Source organism: Crocuta crocuta, unplaced genomic scaffold, assembly GCF_008692635.1.
Source record: "Crocuta crocuta isolate KB4526 unplaced genomic scaffold, BGI_CrCroc_1.0 scaffold129, whole genome shotgun sequence".
Taxonomy (NCBI): domain Eukaryota; kingdom Metazoa; phylum Chordata; class Mammalia; order Carnivora; family Hyaenidae; genus Crocuta; species Crocuta crocuta.
The window spans coordinates 12,851,902-12,874,367 of NW_027551571.1; the positions used below are offsets into that span (position 1 = coordinate 12,851,902).

Sequence of the window (22,466 nt, forward strand, 5' to 3'; positions counted from 1 at the left end):
CTAGGGATGGGCCTTTATTTCACACTTTTGGTAATTAATTTTTAAAAAAATTTTTTTTTATGTTTTATTTATTTCTAGGAGAGAGAGGGAGAGAGAGAGAGAGAGAGAGAGAGAGAGAGAGAGAGAGAGGGAGTCACAGACTGAAACAGGCTCCAGGCTCTGAGCCGGCAGTCAGCACAGAGCCCGATGCGGGGCTTGAACCCATGAACTGCGAGATCATGACCTAAGCAAAAGTTGGACGCTTAAACGACTAAGCCACTCAGATGCCCTCACACTTTTGGTAATTTAAAGTTGCCTCTCAAACTCACTGATCCCAGAGCACATCTGTTTCCTCTTTCTTTTTCTATCTATCCATGTCTTTTTCATCCTTCAAAGCTCACCTCAGGTCTCCCTAGTGTCTGACCACTCCCAGCCCACGCAGATCTCTGCCTCAACTTCCATGTGTGCCCCTCTCTTGGCACTGAGGACAAACAGCTTTCTGTTGTTGACTATCAGTTCGCATGCTTGCCTTACTCTAAGGGATTGTCAAGGTTTTAAATTTCCCAAAGGACAGGATTATGTCTGAGTCTATCTTGTCGTCTTCACAGTGGAGAATGCATAGAAAACAGTAGATACTCAGTAAGTGTCATGACTGATATATTTGGGACTGGCTTACATCAAATTAAGAAAGAGAGCAAAAGCTGTATGTCAGCAGTCTTCTTTACCTAGAGTCTGGACGGAATATGTATATATAGGTACAGTAGAGATAGAAGTGGGGGAGAAGGAGGAAGAAAGGGCATCGAGAGGAGAGGAGAAGGGAAATCCCCAGACCTGCTGTATAACTGCTATGTAGTTGAACCATAGAACTTAATGGAACGACTAATCTGTTCAGGATGTGTCCTGTGGCCATGGAATTAATAACAACTTGAAGTGGAAGTCTGTGTATTCACAGAGAAAATAGACAGAATGTAGCTTTTGAAATAAGACCTGTTTTTGAATCTTAGTCCTGCCATTTATTAGCTGCACATTATTGAACAAGCTACTTTTTCTTTGTGAGTTGTAAGTTCTCCATTGGTAAAAATGAGGGTAATAATAATATTCTGTTACAAACACTTGGTTTGAAGAGAAAATGACGTAACGTGAAAATAAGCAGCTCACTGTGCCTATTATGCAATAGATTATAGCTAATAACCAATCAATGTTTCTTGAAATCGAAACAAAAATAACAAAATGATAATAACAAGGAAAGGCTAGGATATTACACTTCGTGTCACATTTTGAAGTGGTAGCCAAAGCTTTTTTTCCATGTAAACATTGGACCTACCTGCCAGGCCCAGAGCCAGAGACTTCAAATATGAAGCCTTGGAGTCCAGAGGTAATACACCCACCAGGTAAGCTTCAGAGAACCTTTCCCAGGACATTCTGTCTGGAGCTCATCTTAGATGGAAAATGCCCTCTATGAATAACCTGCTGATTTATTTCTGAATGGGCAGTGTCAAAATTGGTACAGGAGTCAAAATTGCATGTGGAGTGACCTTTCATTTTGCATCGATTAAAAGGCTGATCACAGAGGCAACATAATAAAAAGCTCCAATTTTCAAGACTGTATTTAACCCTACTCATCCTTTCTCTGAAGACCAGTATTCTACACTGGTGATGGGTAACAGTTCATTCTATCAACTAACATCCAAAAATGAGCAGTGCTTTGTAAAACTAGACTTCTGAGATAGCCCTTTAAGTATTCAAGCATTCAGGTTCTAAACTTATCCTGAGGAGTCATCAGTATGCCTTACACATACAGGTAAGTGCAGTGGTATTCAACAGCATTGATAGCTCAGAGAGAAGTGCCTTGAAGATAACCTGAGGGGTCAAAATATTTTCAAAATGTCAAGAGGACATTTTCCAAATGAACTAAGTTATGAGGTCCAATCTTCTGAAATACCTGTCTAACTACCCTAGAGATCCAGAAGAAGTGGCTTCTGTAATACCAGGCTCACTGCTTTATTTCTCCTCCCCATCCCTAATTGTTCATTTTTTGATTAAAGCCATAAGGTACATGAGCTGTGATGGTGCCCAATTTCTGTGCCCCTTCAATGTGGAACATGTGATCATCAAAGAAAATGTGGGGCCTTATCTTTACCAAGATGGGACCTTTGGGGGCTCCAGCAAGGAAAAGAGCTTCGTCTATCTCTAGACCCCAGCGGCGAAGGGTTTTCAGCACTCGAGCACCTGAACTGGCTGCACTCCTGGCTGTAACCAGGTAGGTCCTGATAGGGCAAAGTAACCGTTCGTCTTTGGCATAAAACTTCTTTTGCAGTCTGCCTAAATCTTCCAGAAAGCCTTTTAAGGGACCCTGTAAAAGGAACATATGTCACAGCTGTGATCCAGTGAACTGAAGGAAGTGAATGCTGAAAAAGCAGAAGCTTATAAGAGCTTATAAAAAGATACAATACTGCATTAGAACTGCAGTATTCTAAGCCCGATGGCAAAGTCCTGAAACTCCTTGCGTATATGTGAATATATTTCCTTTTATGGAACTATCCTTGCATTCCTGGAATAAATATAGGAAGACCATATAATTTATTATCTAAACATAGATGTTTTAAGAGTGAAAGAAGTTTCTATAAGAAGTTAAACCAGGGCAACAGACATAAATCATCCATGGCAAAATGGGATATTCTAAATAAAGTTTGGTTAATCACCAAAAGCACTATTTTGGTTTGCTGTTTGTGAATTGCACATTTCATTATTATAATGTGTGCTCCTATGTCTAGTTCAGTGCCTTCTTGGCTTGAATCTAACCTTGTCTTATATTTACAGTTACCTTTGTATATCTTCACACTTACTTCTATCTTCACCTTTCTGAACACTTAGTTCTAGCTGTTTCTCTGGAATAGAGCAAGAATTGGATTCTGGTGTATGATCCAATCTGGAAGTCTTAATTTTTTAAAACAAAGCTGAGTTTTAGGCCATTTATATTTATTGGCATTACTAATATATGTGATAATGGTCTGTCTTATGATTTTTATTGTATTTTTCCTTGTTCATTGACCTATGTTTTCTTTGTGAATTTGTGTATGTGTATTTCTTCTAACATTTAGGAAGGTTTGTAATATTCCCTTATATTGGTTATCTTTGTAACTATAATTTTTATAGTACTTTTAGTCTTTTGTTTATTTATTTTTCAATCCAGGACCTATTGTTTCTTTTACAATGAGAATCCATGAAATTACAGTACTTCTTTACCTGTTTTTTATCTTCTACTTCTTTTGCAACCATCCAGTTTAACTTGTTTCCTCTTCCTCATTGTTTACATTTTTATTATTAAAGATTCCTGTATTTCTATTTATCAGCTTTACAGCTTATCCTTTGATCATTATTGTAACTGAAGATATCAACATACTTACTCTTCCTTGGATTTTTTTCCTCCACGTTTTTCTAGTTTTCATTAGTGATATATTTCTACACTGTCAGGGCATATAATGTAAACTTTCTTTTCTGTCACCCTATCTAATCCCTACAATTGTTTTAGTTTTAGTTCTATGCTTAAATATATTCTCTGTCCATTTGTGCCTCTATGTTTTTATTCATCTACACATGGGCCAAAGTGTATCTTCTAGACTGGTTTTCCCAAGAAAATCTTATGGAAATAACAATCTCTGAGAATATAGTATGTTTTCAACTGTTGATCTGTTTTCTTTACTTGAATAAACTTTTGGATAGATATAGAATCTGTGATATATATTTTCTCTCCATATGAGTTTATAAATAATGCGCCACTATCTTTTGCTTTTGAATGCTGCTGTGGAGAAAACTGAGGACAGCTTGATTTTTCTCCTCACTCATGTGTGCAGACTGCCCAAAGAATTACTTTTTCATCTTTGATGTCAAAAATTTTTTACTATGGCATGTATTGGTGATGATATTTTGTTCTATTTCCAATACATAATGTGCCCTTTAATCTTTCATCTTTTAGTAGTTTATTTTCTTAATGTTTTTATTCATTTTTTTGAGAGAGAGAGAGAGAGAGAGAGACAGCATGAGAAGGGGAGAGGCAGAGAGAGAGAAAGAGACACAGAATCCAAGCAGGCTCCAGCTCTGAGCTGTCAGCACAGAACGTGACATGGTGCTCGAACTCACGACTATGAGATCATGACCTGAGCCGAAGTTGGACAATTAACTGACTGAGCCACCCAGCTGCCCCTAATATTTTAATAGTTTAATGTATGCATTAAAATCCTGACAGTTTCAAATATTTTATTGATGTATATTTTGATATAATTTTGCATCTTTGTATTTACCACACACAGTCCTTTCCTCCTTTCAAAACGTAATTTCATTGTCTTTCTTCAGGGATTCCAATTATGCATATGTTGGATTTTCTGTACCTGTGATACATTTCTTTCATTTTTCTCTGTAAAATCTTATTTTTCAATTTTTCTCACTTCCAGAGTTCTTCCACTCAACATTTTATTATTTATCCCCTCATTCTTGCATTTGCATGTTATGACCCTGACTCTGCTTTATTAAGTTTTTAAAAGTCATAGTAATTATTTAGTCACAATTTTTACCTATACTTTGGCTACTATTTCTAGTGAGAGATCTAATCTGTTTTTAGATTTTGCCCTTCTTTGTCTTTTTCTCAGTATCTTTGTTTATACCCTGTGCCCGTTCTGTTTTTATTACTCATCACTGAAGCAGACTGGTTTTTCTGGGAACAATTAAGAGGGTTTATGGGGAAGGTCAAATATAGTATTGTAAGACTGACTTGTTTTCAATTCAAAAGACCCCTTCATCTATTCTGTCCTGGAAACAAACTGTTATAAACATGACTTAATAGATGATCTTTTGTCTATTTAGATCTAAACATTATTTAGATCACTGTTTCTCTGAAGCTGCATATATCAGAGAAAAAAAAAAAAACAAGTAAAATTTACTTTCCAAAGGTATTCTAAAACTATTAACTATTTTTAAAATTGGCAACAGCAGTAAAGTGGGTATGGTGACTGTTGGCAGGATCCACCCTACTCACAACTAGTTTGGCTTTGAAACATGGAGGAATACAGTTTTCCTACTGCTTTTGAGTAGTTTCCAAAGGGAATAAATAGGAACCAATTTATGTCACCATATTCAAAACAGGTATCCATATCATCCTTTCTAGAGACAATTTAAATGTAAAAACATAGGGATTCCTGGGTGGCTTCATCAGTTGAGTGTCTGACTTCGGCTCAGGTCATGATCCCGCGTTGGACTCTGTGCTGACATCTCAGGGCCTGGACCCTACTTCAGGTTCTATGTCTCCCTCTCTCTACCCCTGCCCCACTCACATTCTGTCTACATTATCTCAAAAGTAAATATACATTTGAAAACATTTAAATAAATAAATGTAAAAACATAAATAGGTTAAAAGTAAAAATTATAGAAAAGATATATAATACAAACACCAGTCAAAAAATCCAAATCAAAAGAAATCAAGAAAGCTGGAATGGTTCTATAACTATCAGACAGAGAGACATTACATAATTAAAAGGGATTATTTCACCAAGAAGATATAATAATCCTAATCCTAAATATTTAGGCAGTAAACAGAAGAGATTAAAAATACATGAAGCAAGCACATATAACTGAAAGAAGAAATAGATTAATCCTCAAATATACTTGAAGACTTCAACATTGCTTCCTCAATAGTGGAGAGAAGAAGTAGGTAGAAAACCATTTGAAATTAGGTTAGAAAACTATTGAAATATGGAAAACCTGGGCAATATTACCTAACTAATACACTGTCAGTTTAATCTAATTGACATTTTTGACTACTCAACTCAACAATATAGAATCAACATTCTTGTCAAGTACACATGAAACATTAACCAACATAGACCATATTCTGGGCATAAAACACTCCTCAGTAAGTTTAAAGAACTGAAATCATATAAAATATATTTTTCAATTATAACATTCTATGTGGCATCTATAAGAATGTGATATCTAGTAAAAATCTAAATACTTGACAAATAATTTCTAAATAACCTGTAAGTCAAAGAGGAAGTTAGAGGAAAATTTAAAAATACTCAAGAACTGAATGAATATTACAAACAACATATCAAAATTTGTGGGCTGCCATCAGAGCTTCATTCAGAGGGAATTTTAATATATTAAATGCTTATTTTAGAAAATAAGTCTTAAAGCAGTGTCCTCAACTTCCATCTTTAGAAACTTAGAGCTGGCTATTGAGAAGATAAATAAAGCTGTTGTCTAGCTAGACTAAGAACAAGGGAGAAGAAAAGAGAAGACAAATATTACTAATAGCAGGAATGAAAAGGTAATATCACTAACAATCCTAAAAATAGTAAATAGAACATATGAAAACTTTATGCTGATGACATCAATGACTTAAATGGAATGGGCAAATTCCTTTAAAGACATAAACTCATAAACTGCCAGAAAGTAGGACAATAAAGAGAAAATCTGAGTAATAGTTTCTATCTATTAAAAACAATTGAATTCTTAATTAAAAGCCTTCATACACAGAAAAGCTCAAGCCCAAATGGTTTCTCTGTCAAAGTCTACCTAATAGTTGAAGAAGAAATAATATTAACTATACACAAAGTCTTTCAGAAGTTTAACAGGGAGAAAATACTTCCCATGTGATTTTGTGAATTTAGCATTATTCTATTCTGTAAGATATTACCAGAAAAGAGCTCTATGGAGTTATATATCCTTCAGGAACACAAAGGCAAAAAAAAAAATTCTAAACTATATTTTTACAAATTGAATTTAGCAAGATATACAAAGGATAATACAACATGACCAAGTTGAATTTATACACCAGCAATGCAAAGCTGCTTCAGCATTTTTAAATACATCAATATAATTTACATATTAACAAGCTAGAGAAGCCACATACTTTTCTCAATAGATGCAGAAGAGAAATTTGACAAAATTCAACATACATTTATTATAAAAAGTCTCAAAAAATAGGAATAGAAAGTAACTCCCTTAGTTGGCAAAGGGCACCTTGAAAAAAAATAATAGATAATATACTTAGAAGTCAAAGATTGAATGATCTATTCCTCAGATCAGGGACTAGGCAAGGATGTCCCCTCTTATCACTCTTATTGAACATTCCACTGAATGCACAAGCAAGGGTAATAAGGTAAGAAAGACAATTAAAAGACATACAAAATGGAAACATAGAAAAAAAGTGTTTTTATTCAGTCAACATTGTCTATGTTGAAAATCTCAATCTATGAAAATTTTACTATACTAACTAGTGAATTGAACAAAGTTGCAACATAGTCAATTTTCAAAAATCTAGTTGTGTTTTCTAATCTGTTTATGATAAACAGATTGGAAATCAAAATTTTAAAGTACCATTTACAATAGCACCAACATTATGAAATACTTAAGTATAAATCTAACAAAGCATATGTGATATCTATATACAAAAACATTTGAAGCACTGAAAGAAATCAAAGATTATCTAAATAAATGGAAAGATATACCATATCCATGGACTGAAAGACTTACTATTAAGACATCCACCCTACCCCCGAGTTTATGCTATAAATTCAACACAATCATAATAAAAACTCCAAGAGATTTTTTTTTCCCCAGGAATGGACAAGCTAGTTGTTAAATCTGTATAAAAATGCAANCCAAAATAAAGATCAGAATATCCAAAAGAATTTTGAAAAATAACAAATTTGAAGAACTCACACTACCCGATCTCAAGACTTAATACAAAACTGCATGTATCAAGACAGTGTGAAATTGGTAAAAGCATGGACACCTACATTAAAGGAACAGAAAGCCAGTCTTTTTCATAAACAGTGCTGAACAATTAGGATATCCAGAAGCAGTAAAAGTGAACTTAACCAATACTTTGCATAAATACAAAAGTTAGTTCAAAATAGGCCATAATCCTAAAAAAAAAAACCCTAAAATTATAAAATTTTGTGAACAAACATAGGGAATCTATGTGATTTTGGCAAATACTTTTTACATATGACATTAAAAGCATGATTCATAAAAGAACTAACTGATAAGTTGAACTTCATCAAAATTGTAAATTTCTGATCATCGAAAGACAATGAAAGACATAAAGAGAATAAAAAGCATGTCTTGAGACTGAGAAAATATTTGCAAAACATCTGATAGAGGACTTGTATCCATAATATGTTAAGAACTCTCAAACTTAAATAATAAACCCAATACAAATGAGCAAGAGATTTGAATAGATATTTTTGCCAAAGAGTACATATGATGACTTATAAACACCTGATAATATGTTCAATATAATTTATTGTTAGAGAAATGCAAATTAAAGCTACAGTGAGATACAGAACAGCTTAAAAGAAGCAAACAAAAAACTTATCAGTAGAAAATACTGGTAAGTATGTATTGCAACAAAATCTCCCATGTGGTGCTATTGGGAATGCAAAGTGGTATGGTCACTTAAGAAAATAGTTTCACAGTATCTTATAAAATTGCACATACTTAACATGTGACCTAGTAATCCTGCTTGTAGGTATTTACCCAAGAGAAATGCGATCTTATGTTCACACAGAACCCTGTATTCAAATGCTTAAAGTGGCTTTATTTATAAATGCCAAAAAGTGGAAATAGCCTAAATATCCTCCAACAGGTAAATGGATAAAGAAAATGTGATACATCCATAGAAGAGAATACAACTCAGCAATAAAAAGGAACAGATGCTACTGATACATGGAATGACATGGATGTATCTTAAATGCATTAGATTCAAAAGATTGTATACTGTGTGGTTCCATTTATGTGACATCTGGAAATGGCAAAACTATGAGGAAAGATATCAGATTAGTAGTTGCAGACCCTGGAGGTAGCAGGGTAGGATGACTACACAGAGGCATGAGGGGATTTTGTGAGTATATTGAGTATTTTGAATTTGGTCATGGTTTCACTACTGTATACATTTGTCAAAGCTCAGAAACATCTAATAAAATTATTAAATTTACCGTATATAAGTTATACATTAAATGTTATGATTAAAACACACACAGACACATACATACACACACAGTTAGAGACCACTGTTTGAGAATGGTGAGATGAGGTAGGGATCAAATCAGGAAATGTCTGTTACTAGTTATGCTGCCACACTGGAAGCTTATAAGCCACCTGGGAGTGGCCAAGTTAATCCTCTCTAGGTGTTTCATTTGCTGGTGACTCCCAGCTCTCCTCCATTTGAGACAACTGGGACATTGTCATGATCAACGTGCAAGTCCCATGACCAACATACTTGAAAGGCTTGTGGAGGAATCGTACCTCAGTTGTACTTATTTTTCATCAGTGGAATGCACTGACAAAGCCTGATATTTATAGAAAAGCTACCTTTTCTATGTAAAAATAGCATCTTTATGGGGCATCTGGGTGGTTCAGTCAGTTTAGTGTCTGACTTTGTCTCAGGTCATGATCTCATGGTTTGTGGGTTCCAGCCCCACATTGAGCTCTTTGCTGAGAGCTCGGAGCCTGGAGCCTGTTTCTGATTCTCTCTCTCCTTGCCCCTCCCTTGCTTGTGCTCTACCTCTCTCTCAAAAATAAACATAAATTTTTTTTTTTAATTTAAGAAATAGCATCTTTATCCACTGCCAGAAGAACTGCATAATGAAAACAAGTATGTTTCATTGAAATTTGTTGGGTATTCCAGCAATAACCTAGTGTTGGGCTTCACAATTTCTGTTGTTTAACGGGAAGAACAAGTTCTTTAACATGGAAAAGGAAAGTGATTAATGCAAAATTTAAAAGAAATTTGAATTATTTACCTGAGATGAGAAAATGGCATTTTAAGATTATCTTGAAATAATTATGAGTTTGAATATTTTATAAGTGTTCTCTGTTTTTGGAAATCCTCTAAATTTCAGTAATAGTTAGATTACTATACAGTGGGCTCTAAATTTCAGTAAAGCAGACTTACTAAAATATTACAAAGGATTTTCCTCTCAATTCGTTAACACCGAACAACTTCATAACATAAGATCAAGGCTTCCAAAGAAGCTATTAAGGCAAGGACCATGAAGTTATGTGCACATGTGCGCACATGTATACACACATACACACACACACACACACACACACACACAGTTTAGATATCGGTTGCTGTCACAGGCAAATTACTGATTTTTTTCAGCTTTCTGTTAGTCTATTTAAACTTTTATGAGTATAATAAAAATAAAAATATTTAAGTTTATCCTAAGTTCAAGAAGTGAGAAAAAAGACCAATTAAATAATTCTTTGGTAAAATTCTTAGATTAAAACTAAATAATCCATCAGTTCAGATTCAGTTTAGAGAATAGCTTGATGTTTCAGATTTCCTTGATTCAGGAGTTGTAAGTTTTGTTCATTTCAGACTGTAACTTTAACATTTCAGTTCATGAATTGATTCAAAAAACTTAAATACTCTTTCATTTTGATTAGGTGTCCATAACTTTCACTTGTTTGAGGCTCATTGTTTGATTCAATCTGAGCTCTCAGTTGTGCAGATTTTTTCAATTAAGTAATGTGTTTATTGAGTTTGAGGTTTATGGTCAAAGAGGTCCATAAATGTTTACTGAACCTATTGGAAATCACTTTACTATTCTAAGAACTTATTATGTAGAAATGGTTAACTGGTAAGCCATATTACCTCTATTACTTATAATTTGGAGGTGAACTCATTATCACAATAAGATCATGGAAACATTTCCAGAAAAGAATAGATAAAAAGAACACTAAAAACAAAACTAAAAGCAAAACAGAGCGAAAATCAAAAGTTTTCGAAAACGAACTTGGCAGCAGATGTTTCAAAATGAAGAGTTCATGAAAGAAAGGGAGCAAAGTATAAAGAATAAGAAGGGAGGAATAGCCTGCCTAAAATAATTTAAAATATTTATATGTTGGAAAATAAGTAGATGAAAATTAATTAGAAATCACTGAACCTACCTGAGCAAGAGGCTTATTCTCAAATAGTGCTTCATGTTGAAAGAACTTGTCCAGCCCATGCTCCTTGGCAATATGTTCAGATTCATCAGAGAAGAGGACAGCGTCCCCATCAAAGGCCACACGGAGTTGTGTGTCACAGTAGGCCATGTCTTTGGCTCCATCAAACATTGTTGCAGAGGCAATCCCTGGCAGACCATGGAGATTTATTAATACTCTTCCTAGAGGTGTCAGTTTCTTCTACCATTTTAATGATTTAAAAAAGGAAAACAAGAAGTCCTCCCAGACCTTGCAGTATTTTTTTTTTTCTGGCCATCACCTGATGACTCAACTGCTCTTTATAACCACATATTTCCAAATGACTGTTTACACACTACCTCAATTTCTGTAAGGGATGGGAAAGTGTAAAAGGGGTTGTAGGACAATCACTGAGGGTGTTCACCTCCAGGAAGGTCAGAGCTCTCAAAGACAGGCTTAGGGGCTGCCACTTGTGGAAACGCCTTACCAGAAAATTTAACAAGTCACATAGTCATATATGAAGCCCAATAAAAGTCAACACTAGTACAAGCCTTTTTATTAACTTAAGGGATAAAACCAATGAATACCTTCTTGTATGGCTTCTTGTACTTTTTCAGAATCTGCAGAAAGATACAAGTTGGTAAGATATGCCTTCAAATAGCCAATGGGGCTTTTTCCACCAGTCAGACAGAAGCGGTCAATTAGTAAGCCTATTATTGGGCAAGAAAGACTTTGTTATGTCGGAGACTAAAGACAATATACCTACTGTAAATGTAAATCAAAGTTATCATAGGAATAATTAAGTATCTATTGAAATTTTAGAATTACCCTCATAGCACTAATATTGAAAAACTGCTATATTACATTTAAAAGCTATTTTATATAATAGTGGATATGTTTGGTGCATAAATTCATTAAGTAGTCCACACAGACCATGCCAATTTACCCTCACAACAACTGTATGACAGGTATTATTCTCACTGTGACACAAAGGAAACGGAGACATAAAGACTTGTCTAAGCCCATTGGTTCATAAGGACTCTTGTCTAGACTAGAACATAGTTCTTTTCCTTCAACCACCAGCTCCTCACTTGTTGAAAGAGATAGTTGATGTGTGACTCTATTTTAAGTGCCATTTCTGTATTTCTTCAGTAACAGCACAATAGTAATGACAAGCAGTGCCAGGATTTAACCTGTTTTCTAAAAACAACAACGAAATGCCTGAAAGTGTCTCCTTCTTGACTTGGAATTTTAAATGCAGTTATTTAGCAGACTAAATATTAAAACACCATTAAATATCTTTCAAATAAACAATTAAAAAGCAAACGCTAGATGTCGGCAAAAGGTTTCTAAAATAGGCACCCATATTCATTTAGATGCAAGTATAAATTGGTACAAGATACTAGAAAGTCTTGACAATATGTCTCAAAGGCATTTTTTTTTAAATCTTAAGTGTTTTCCTTTTATTGAAATTGATGTTAGTTGACATACATGTAGTATTGGTTTCAAGAATAGAATTTAGTATTCATCACTTACAAATAGCACCCAGTGCTCATCCCAAGTGCCCTCCTTAATACACACCACCCATTTTAGCTCATGCCTCCACCTACCTCTCCTCCAACTACCCTTAGTTTGTTCTCTATAGTTTGCTGCCCTCTGTTTTTATTTTATTTTTTATTTTCTGTTTTATCTTTCCTTCCTTTCCCCTATGTTCATCTGTTTTATTTCTTAAATTCCACATGAATGAAATCATGTTATTTGTCTTTCTGATTGCTACCTTAGAGTTCAAGTCAGTAAAACCTTAAGTGAGCACCCAAATCAGTGGTTCTCAACTGTGGGTGCAAATTAGGATCACCTGAAGCGTTTTTTTTTTTTGTTTTTTTTTTTTAATGTAATTTACTGTCAGATGGCTAACATACTGTGTGTCAGGTATGCTCTTTGTTTTGGGGGTAGATTCCCGTGGTTCATCGCTTACATACAACACTCAGTGCTCATCACAACAAGTGCCTTCCTCAATGCCCATTACCCATTTTCCCCTCTCCCCCACTCCCCCATTCACCCTTATTTTGTTCTCTGTATTTAAGAGTCTCTTGTGGTTTGCCTCACTCCCTCTCTGTTTGTAACTATTTTTTCCCTTTCCCCTCCCTCATGGTCTTCTGTTAAGTTTCTCAAGATCCACATATGAGTGAAAACATATGATATCTGCCCTCTGACTGACTTGTTTCACTCAGCATAATACCTTCCAGTTCCATCCACATTGCTGCAAATGGTATGATTTCATTCTTTCTCATTGTCAAGTAGTATTCCATTGTATATATAAACCACAGAGCTTTTATTAGTTTATAGCTTTTGACCTTTTCATAGTTTATTCTAAGGGAATAATCTGAAACTCTGATAAAGATTTATGTGGAGAGGTCTCAGCTCAGGATTATTTATAAAACCAGAACACTGTTTAATGATATGAGAATAGTTGAATAAAGTATAACATTATGCATATGAGATAGTATACATTCAAAATGTTTTTAGATACATGATAAATGGATAGCTGCACATGATATAAAGCAGAAGTTTGAGTCTCCTCAGTTGTGTTTCATCTGTATGGACCAACAGAGTAGATAGAGTCCATCGACAGTTGAGGTGGAAGTGTTTGCTATGGTATGAACAAAACAACTCTTGTTTTTCATTTAAGCCAACATTGGGCATAAGTGACACCAAAGTGTACTCTACAATCCCTTAAATAATATGAATTTAAAGATCAGAAATTATTTGATGTCATTGGGGACTTCAGAAATTATTGAAACATCATCCCAGTTCTCAAGGAGATCATAGTTCACTGAGTAGCCAGGCATGTAAAACAGATAATTATAACTTAACAGGCCATAGCAGAAGGAGATTCAGATTGCCTTAAATACCCAGAGAAGAGAAATGACTAATGCTTCCAGGCGAAAGGTTGTTATTTCATGCATAAGCAAGCTTGTGTGAGAAGATGGAGCTCTATCAGTTCATTAGCAGAATTGATAGGCAAATAACTATGATTCCGTATGCTACTAGCCATGATGGACTCAGTTTGGCAAGGGATCAATAGACCTAAATCACCTACTAAATCAAATAAAGATTGTTGTAAAATTAATAGCCGCCATTATCAAGTGATTAGGTTGCTCATCTATACTAAACCTTTTTGTATACATTCTCTTTTCATGTCACAACACTTTCATGGTGCTTTTTTGAAAGGCAAACATTTTTAAAAGTATGTCTCAGACATCAGCCCTATAATTAGGATAATGTAAAACTCATAATTTATAATACATCTTGTTTATTTATAAGTATTCCCACTTTAAACCCACTTTAAACCTTGAATATGCCAAAGTCCAACCTTACTTTGACTTGGCATACCCATAAGATTGGATATGTCACTTAAAGATAGGCTAAAGGTCCTCAAATAACAAGTCAGGTAATTCCATAACAGGAAAATGAGGATTTCTCTCTTAAAGTATCCAACACATGATGGAAATGCTATGAGGAGACTAGAGTCAATCCAAATGTCCATGTAAAGGAATAAAGACATTTTTGCTGGCATGGGTATGGATCTGATGTGTGGGGAAAGCAGTATGGAAGCATCAAATTGTCAGAGTTGAAAGGGAAGGGGGAAAAGCCTGTAAATCTTAGACATGGATCTGTGGTGAGCAAGAAGTGTGATCACACAGAGAAAGCCTCTGGGTTGATGGCTCCTTGAAGTCAGGTTCAGAAATGAAAAACATAAAACAGAGAAATATATTGCAGGAGCTGGGATTAAGACTTTGAAATTCACACTTGACAAGTTAAGTCCGGAGCTTTGGGCCCAACTCTGCTGAAGTTAAAAATGAACATGGCCTCTCTTTTTCTGACATAGGCAAATAAACATTCCTCACTCAGAAGGGGGTGTCAGTATCAAAGACTCTGCATTAGTTAGGCCACAGTTAGCAAAATAACATGGCTTCTCCCTTCCAGAGCAGCTAGCTGTTCTTCCACATGTTGTTTATTTTACTTACCATAGTGATTGACGCTGTTTATAAGCCGCACTCCCACTTGGGCATGGTTATTAGTCATCAGTACAATATCAAATAAGTCCTGTTCATTAGGATACAGCTCACGGAGTCTAGCGTTGACATGCTGCAGTGCCTGCAGGTTACAAACATGAATGCATGTAAAGAGGGCCAGGGAATGTGGGCATTGGAGTCTGGAGAGAAAGGATAGCATCAGTGTCAACTTCAGACTCTGAAGACTCTTCACTAAGAAATTATGGCTCCTTTAAGGCAGGTTTATACCATTCATTCCTGTATTTCCCGCCTCTTATACACAGGGCATCAGTTAATGTTTGCTGAATAGATAGGGAAAGTTTGTTGAAAACTGTTATATTTGGTTTCCTAGAATTGTCTCTGTGGGGTAGGTAGAGGGAAAGATCAGGTTAACCCTTTTATGTTTGTCTTTTTTTTTTTTGATTCATAAAATCTTCTTTTCTTGATCATCTCGTGATTATTTTTTATTGTGAAAATATAGAATGCTTCATGAATTTGAAGGTTACCCTTGCACAAGAGCCATGCTAATGGCTTTTGTATTGTTCCAATTTTAGGATGTATGCCACCAAAGCACTTTGTCTATTTCTTAAACATGAGTCTTTAAAATAGGTTAGTGGTTTCCTCTGATGAGTCTACCGTGCCCCATAAATACCTTCTACTCACAACTTGTGGAGATGTCATTTATTTCTGTCTGGTTATAATGATATTGCATAATATTGTATAAGTTATATAGGGGATCACATGTGCTGTACATTTCAGTGTAAGTTCAGAGAACCTTACTTTCTCTGTTAAAAAATCATGACCTTAAGCACAAACCAAGATCATCTCGGTATTATGTTTGGGGCAGCTAAAGTGAATTTCATTTTGTTTCTAATGCTGGGATTGTAAACTAATTACTGTTTCTGGTTACCTCTCCTTCTACGAAGGGAACAGAGATGTCTCTAACATGTGTCATCATTAGAACTCTGCTGAGGGCCATCTCAACATCCCAAATCTAGAACTGAAGACCCTTCCTCACCAGTCTGGGAGCCTCTGTGAAAGCATAAATTGACCTGGGGTCAACTTGAAAAGGGCAAGAATTACAAAGGTGGACCAGTAATAACAAGGAAACCTCGATGAGTTCCCAAGGACCTGTCTGGGTCCTTCCCTCTCCATCCAAGGTCCTGACAGGCTGAACACAGATTTGGGGAGTACCTTGACGAAGCGGAATGCAGGCCCTGGGGTCAGGATGACATTCTCGTTGGTGAGCTGATATTCCATGTACTTTTCTAGACCCTCTTCCTCGTAGATTTTCCTGGCGTCCACCATGTTGAAAAGTGCACGGGATGACACAGCGATGGTGATGGCATGTTTGGGTTTGGGCTGCATGAGAGGGGTGCCAATGTGAGGATAGTCATACAGATGGAAAAGATCAGGAAAAGGGCTCATGCCAGGGCAAGGCAGAAAGAAAACACCTAGGCCCCTGCTTGGGGCACGGGGATGCTGGAGACAGCCAAGGGCTGAGATGCCCCCCCCTCCCCCCCCCCNGAGGGGAGTCCCAGGCACCAGGTCAGTGGGCCCTACTCACTGGTCGGGGGCGAGAGCAGCTGGGGATCTTCTCATACAGAGTTCTCACGGAGGCCCAGTAGGCTTCATCGTCGTCCTCCTCTTCCTCCTGCTGCTGTTGCCGGGGCAGTTCTGACAGACAGTCGAGGTCCAGCTGGGCAGAGTAGGGGGTCCTGCGCTGAACATAGGACTTCCATTCGGTGGGGGGGGTGCGAGGGTATTCCCGCAGCGGTGTGGAGTCCCGGGAGTCCCTGATGTCGCGCACCATGCCTTGAGCCCAGGCTTCTGGATTCTCATGCATCTTGGAGTTGCGCCAGGACTGGGAATAGGACTCCGGGGGAGTGGGAGGGCGCGAGTCGAGAGGCACGGGTGGCGTGGGCGCTGCGGGCTCTGCCGGCAGCTCTTTCTGGGACTCTTCCTGGCTGGGGGAGGAGGATGAAGCCCGGGAGGTTGTGGAGCTGGCGGGGAGCTGGAGCAAGAAAGTGGGGGTCTGAGTTAGATGCTCACCTTTCCCCATCTCTGCTTAGCAAGAATCAAGGACCCTTGGGGCGCCTGGGTGGCTCATTCGGTTGAGCGTCTGACTTCAGCTCAGGTCATGATCTCTCGGTTCCTGGGTTCGAGCCCCGCGTCGGGCTCTGTGCTGACAGCTACCTCAGAGTCTGGAGCCTGCTTCGGATTCTCTGTCTCCCTCTCTCTCTGACCCTCCCCTGCTCATGCTGTCTCTATCTTTCTCTCAAAAATAAATAAAAAACCTTAAAAAAAAAAAAAGAGTCAAGGACCCTTGCCCTTCCCTTTGTTTCATTCTTAGCCCTTAGTTGTATCCTGGTCATCCCAGTTCCTTTAAATAGGGCTTGAAGGGGCTCAGATGTTTCAAGAACCCAGTTATTAGGTATTTCTGTTAAATGGACACAGAAACAGGTTGTTTTTATTTTCCCCTCCCAACCCTCTCACCCCATCAGCACCTCACACTGCTTTTTTGTTTTGTTTTGTTTGGAGCAGATATTAATGGTCTTCTTGCCCTTAGGCAGCTGGCACATAGTTTGCAAAGTTCTGTTGCTTGCTTTCCTTTTAATTACTCATTCAGAGACCTCCAAGTGGGACGGAGGGCTTGCATAAGGGACTTTGCTCACCACTGCCTTCATTTGTGACCTCCAGGTAATTCTCTAAGTGACTAGACCAGATGTCCCCACCAGCAGACTCTACAAAACATCCGGAGGCATCTCTCTGTATATTGGCCCTCTGATTAATGCAGCAATTGTTGGGAGGGTTGGTAGTCTAGGGAACCAAGTGTCTCCCTACTGCCTTCAGAACTTTGTGCCAGTGGAGCACATTTGGAGAGAATCATCTTCCTAAATAGAAAGGAAGTATAGCTAGGTGTGCAAGAAATTATGAAGCATCTGTATTTTATTTCAGTCTTGATGATTGTTTCACGTGTTTCAAGAGACATCCTTGGTTAGATTATTGAGCCACTTTTCACAGGGATAGATGGATCAGTAAGGATACAGGTTCTCCATCTAGGTCTGTGTCACTCTCTCTGTACCCAAAAACTTATTACAAAACTAATGTTTTCTTCTCATGGGGCCAGGCCTCCATATAGGCCCAAAGCACCACACAATCTACCCTTTTCAACAATTTATCTCCTTTGTTGATTTTTCTATCCCATTTTCTAAGGCTTGGGTACTCACTTATTGAATGAAGGAAAGTTGAAAGGACAAGTCAAAGAGCTCAGTCATTAAGTGTACAGTTTATAGACCTAGTGACCCTGGTTTTAATCTACCTTTATTAGTGTTATTAATGTGAGATCTTAGGCAAGTTACTCTGTTTCAATGTTCTCAACTGTAAAATAGGGCTTACAGGTGTTTTTTTTTTTTTTTTGATGATGACTGAATTAGCTAAAACATGTAAAGTGAATAGAATAGGGCCTGGCATATAGAAAGCATCAAAAATATTATTATTATTATTATTATTATTATTATTATTATTACTATCATTACCATTATTATTATATCATGTTCCCTTCATTTAATCTCCATCTCTACCTTAAGACTGCCACTCTTGCTTCTGGGTTCATCTATTGATGGAGCTCTGGTGGATGGGCTCTGTGATGTTCGGGACCACTGGTTTCGCACAAGATGCCCCCGAGAATCAGTCTTCGACAATGGTAATTCTTGTGATCCCTTTGGAAGAGAGAAGAGACCCAGGGGTGTGATGCCCTACCACCCACTCCTGCCACGCATGTGCCTACAGAACAGCCATGTCAAGCTAAATATAGCAGAGCCCAAAGAGAAGGTCCCTGGCCTATATGATTAATTCAAGTACTATTCTAGCTCTGGCCCAATCCTAAACTCTGTGAGGGGCAAAAAGTGGGGATCCACCTGGAGGAGAATCTAAAACTAAGAAACAAATGTGATGTCTCTTATTGTTTTTTCACCTGTGACTCCTCTTATAAGGAGCATAGGAGAGTTGACCATTTTTTCCTCCCTTTTCCCCACTTGTTCCCTTAAGGGTAAGCCTTTTAGCTGAAACTAAGAAGACATTATTTACCATTTTTGACCATATTACAAAGATGGCAGCTGGCCCTAAATGAGGCTGCAACAGGGCTCCAAAGCAGCTACCTAAGCGGGAATAGAGCACTCTAGCATTTCCTTTGGGAGGAGTATGAATGGAGGAGACCGTGCGAGGCAAGTGGAAGAGTTTTTATTCCCCATATCCTGCCCCTCACCCAGACTGCCTGTGGCTCCCCTCCAAAATCAGTCGTTTGATCTCTGCTCACCCCGATCATGGTGATCTGCCGGCCCTGCGCCCACAACAGGCACATGTGAATATAAACACGTATTGTGCGGCAGGGGCCAAGAAGTACTGTTCCCTCCGCTGCACAAAGGCAGCGTCTACACGACGAGTGACCTCGCATGGGGCAACATCTCAGCAAGTGATTCGGATTGACTGCACGCCTCATCTGAAAGATTGTGCAGAAAATGGTCAATGTGATGGCCAGACTCCCCTTCCCTCCCTGATTTGAACGATGACCAGTCTCCTCCCATAGGCTGAGCAGAGAAGATGGCTGTGGTTTCTACACCATATATTCTACGTGAACATGGGGGTGTGTACTGGTGGGGAAGGCAGGGACAAGCTTCTCCTAGTCTGTACTTAACCTCTCCATGAGGACATTAGATTTCCCTTAGTAGCAATCTCGGCAGCTCAGTCTTCTCTCCCAGAACTCAACTCCCCTGCTCCCTTACATTTTCTGTTATGCTTTCTGCTCTTTAATTCACTCACCAACTCTAAAGAGGTCAGCTCACCTGCGTGCTCAGACGAATTCCTGATTTCTCAGAATCCCTTCTTTTCTCTGTGTCTATGCTGTCTTTTGAGTTCTTCGATCCAGTATCATTCTTAATATGAAAACAAAGTATTTTTTATTAAGTTTTAATCTCAGGGACATTAGAAGCCTTGGGTTTAGGAATGAAAGGATAAATAAAAATTAGAATTTGTCTCTTTCCCAGTTTAAAGGCATATGTAAATTTTAGACATTTTCCCCTTGTTCTAACAGGCATGGATAAAAATAACACCTATCAGAGAACTATATAAACAATTTTTTAATTTAGAAATTTGTTGGCTTATATATTGAAGCATGAGGCATTTATCATTTAAGAAATGATAACAAAGAATATGCTATGGGAGAATTTTCTAGGGCTCAGCTGGATTTCCATTTAATGTGAAGTTGCTCAAAACAGAATAACTTTTTTTCCCTGTCCACTTCTCTGAAGATTGCTACTTTTTTCCTTTTGCCATGTAGAATTAAAACTTCTCTTGTGTGCTTTCTTCACAAACCAGAACTCCAATCTTTCTGTGCATGTAAGCCTCACCATATTAGTTTGATTTTTAAAAATCAAGATTCTTAATCCCATGCAGATCTATTGATAGTCCTGTCTTTGGTACATATTTTCTAATTACTCATACCAGCCACAGTGAAAGGACATTTCTTATTAACAAACTGATAGGGAAGACTGTGTAGGAGAGCACAGGGAGATAATTCATGTCATAGACATCTAATCAAATATTTTCATTTTTAATCGCAGGACATACCATTGTATATGTTTGTATTGTTTCATGCTAATTTGGCAGCTGTAATGCGGTCAAAATTAGTGTTTTTTCTGTTTTAAGAGCTCATCTTCTTAGACCCTGGTGCTCAGGAGCAGTCTGGGCATAATGCTCTTTGTGCATCTGTGTTAGCTGAATGATAGAGTCTGTGACTGCAGAGAATGGCAGAGCTGTGTGGTCCTAGAACTGATCCTAAAGTACTCCTTGCCACTCCCAAAACCATCACCCTAAAATCCTGTCAGTTATAACTGCAAGAGATATTTTAAGCCCAATCCCTCTTCTCAATCCCTAGTATCAGTGCCTTGTTCCAGACCTCAAGTCATTACGGTACTGCATTCTGAGAATTATAGACTTTTGATCTATAATTTTTAACCTTTTGATCTTTTTAAGTTTCAGAACTTCAAATCCTCCCAACTTCTAGATCCACTTACTCCGTTGATTTAAAGTGATATTTGTCAAACATAAATCTAATTATGCTTCATTTCTGGGTACGCTCTTCATTTGCGTGGTTTTACAGACGAGGAGCCTCGTGGTGCATCCTGTCCACCTCCAACTCGCCCTCCACCGTACACTTTTATCTCTATGTTTGCTTGTGCTAAGAGACTTGTATTTGCCTCCATATCACCCTATTTCCTTGTAACCTCCTCATCTCTTTAATGTTCTTCAAAACCCAGCTCAGCATGACCTGGGAGACATTCCCAGAGTTAAACATGCTTTCATGTTGCCTGTGTCTTTTGTACATACTTTCACTGAGCACTGAATTGTATTTTGTTTACATATTCTCTTTCCTACTAGGCTGTGCATTCTTCACAGAGAGCAACAGGGTTTCCACCTCTTGCCACTGACCCTGGAGTGTTGGTTCAATAAAGGCTAAATCATTTGATTGATCCTGTGTGCTCTAATCTCATTTTTCTCCCTTCTTTATATCTTTTATTTTCCTTCCCCTTTCTCCATGTGCACTCATTATCTGAGACAATTTAATTGTTGTGGAACATTCCCAGAGGTGATGCTGTCTACATTTGTTGATATCTGCCTTTCCTTAGCTCTTTGGCAAGATTCTAGGACATTCAGCTCACCTTCTTTTTCTGTTTCAGAGATGTTTGACTCATTTCTTTCAACTGGAATTTCTTTTGTTGTTATGCAGGTTTTCCTCTCCCCAGCTCCATCTCCTGTTGTTTCTGTTGCTCTGCTAGGTTTGCATTTAGAATGTCAAATTTATGACATCATATGTGATTCCATAGTAACAAACTGACTCTAATACGTGACTATAAAAAAAAAAGCAGTAGTATTTCTTCATATTTGAATACATCTACTCATAACCGTTCTTAGAGCTTTTAGAAAGTGATGTCTGAACAATGTTAAAATGTTTGCTAAGTAGCAATACCAATATTACTACTTCCTTCTTTTTAAACATGACTATATTACTCATCAGGTAAACCCCACCGTGGCTGTACGTTTTCTGGTACCGTCAAAATGAATGGCAAACTCATTTGTGGACCCGATCGCTTATTATTGTTCATCCCAACAGATTTTGGAGAACTTTGTGCAATCGGGAGATGACGTATGACAGCTGAGATTTTGTTCTCATGGAGAACATGAAGTTTAGACTTGTTTTCAGCTTCAGTGTGGGGTGTTTCTTTCATAATGTCAAGGTCATTTCCATTTCACAAAGTCGAAGCACTTTCCCTAGGCCAGACAGTGCAGGAGAATGACACCTGTGCTGTCTTTCCTGCTATTTGCCTCATCCTTGAATGTTTGAACACACATTTGTCCCTCTTGTGTACATACAAAAAAATATGTAAAATCCCAGCCGTCGAC

General features: G+C 37.6%; 1 protein-coding gene and 1 non-coding gene across 3 annotated transcripts; both read right to left on the bottom strand.

The window, feature by feature from the left end:
• Window positions 1-619: 619 nt before the first annotated feature.
• Window positions 620-21,834, bottom strand: NT5C1B (5'-nucleotidase, cytosolic IB). 2 transcript variants are annotated; one of them, XM_077750945.1, is made up of 10 exons: window positions 21,725-21,834; window positions 19,850-19,939; window positions 19,324-19,506; window positions 18,590-18,727; window positions 16,573-17,019; window positions 16,200-16,367; window positions 14,979-15,108; window positions 11,538-11,660; window positions 10,936-11,120; window positions 620-2,332 (listed from the first exon to the last, which is right to left on the bottom strand). In XM_077750945.1, exons 1-10 carry the CDS (start codon window positions 21,755-21,757, stop codon window positions 2,000-2,002), a joined length of 1,830 nt encoding a protein of 609 aa, XP_077607071.1. In that variant the 5' UTR covers window positions 21,758-21,834; the 3' UTR covers window positions 620-1,999. The 2 variants fall into 2 exon arrangements, with proteins under 2 accessions (XP_077607071.1, XP_077607072.1); XM_077750946.1 differs by lacking the exon at window positions 19,324-19,506.
• Window positions 15,477-15,579, bottom strand: LOC144220748 (U6 spliceosomal RNA). The gene has a single exon (XR_013331849.1). It is a non-coding gene; the product is annotated as a U6 spliceosomal RNA (small nuclear RNA).
• Window positions 21,835-22,466: the final 632 nt, after the last annotated feature.

Coding starts and splice junctions, on each gene's coding strand:
- NT5C1B (XM_077750945.1), bottom strand. CDS start 21,757: ATGAGTCAAACATCTCTGAAACAGAAAAAGAAG. Junction 19,507..19,849: donor GAATTCGTCTGAGCACGCAG/GTGAGCTGACCT, acceptor ACAATCTTTCAG/ATGAGGCGTGCAGTCAATCC. Junction 16,368..16,572: donor GCTGCTCTCGCCCCCGACCA/GTGAGTAGGGCC, acceptor CCTCTCATGCAG/CCCAAACCCAAACATGCCAT.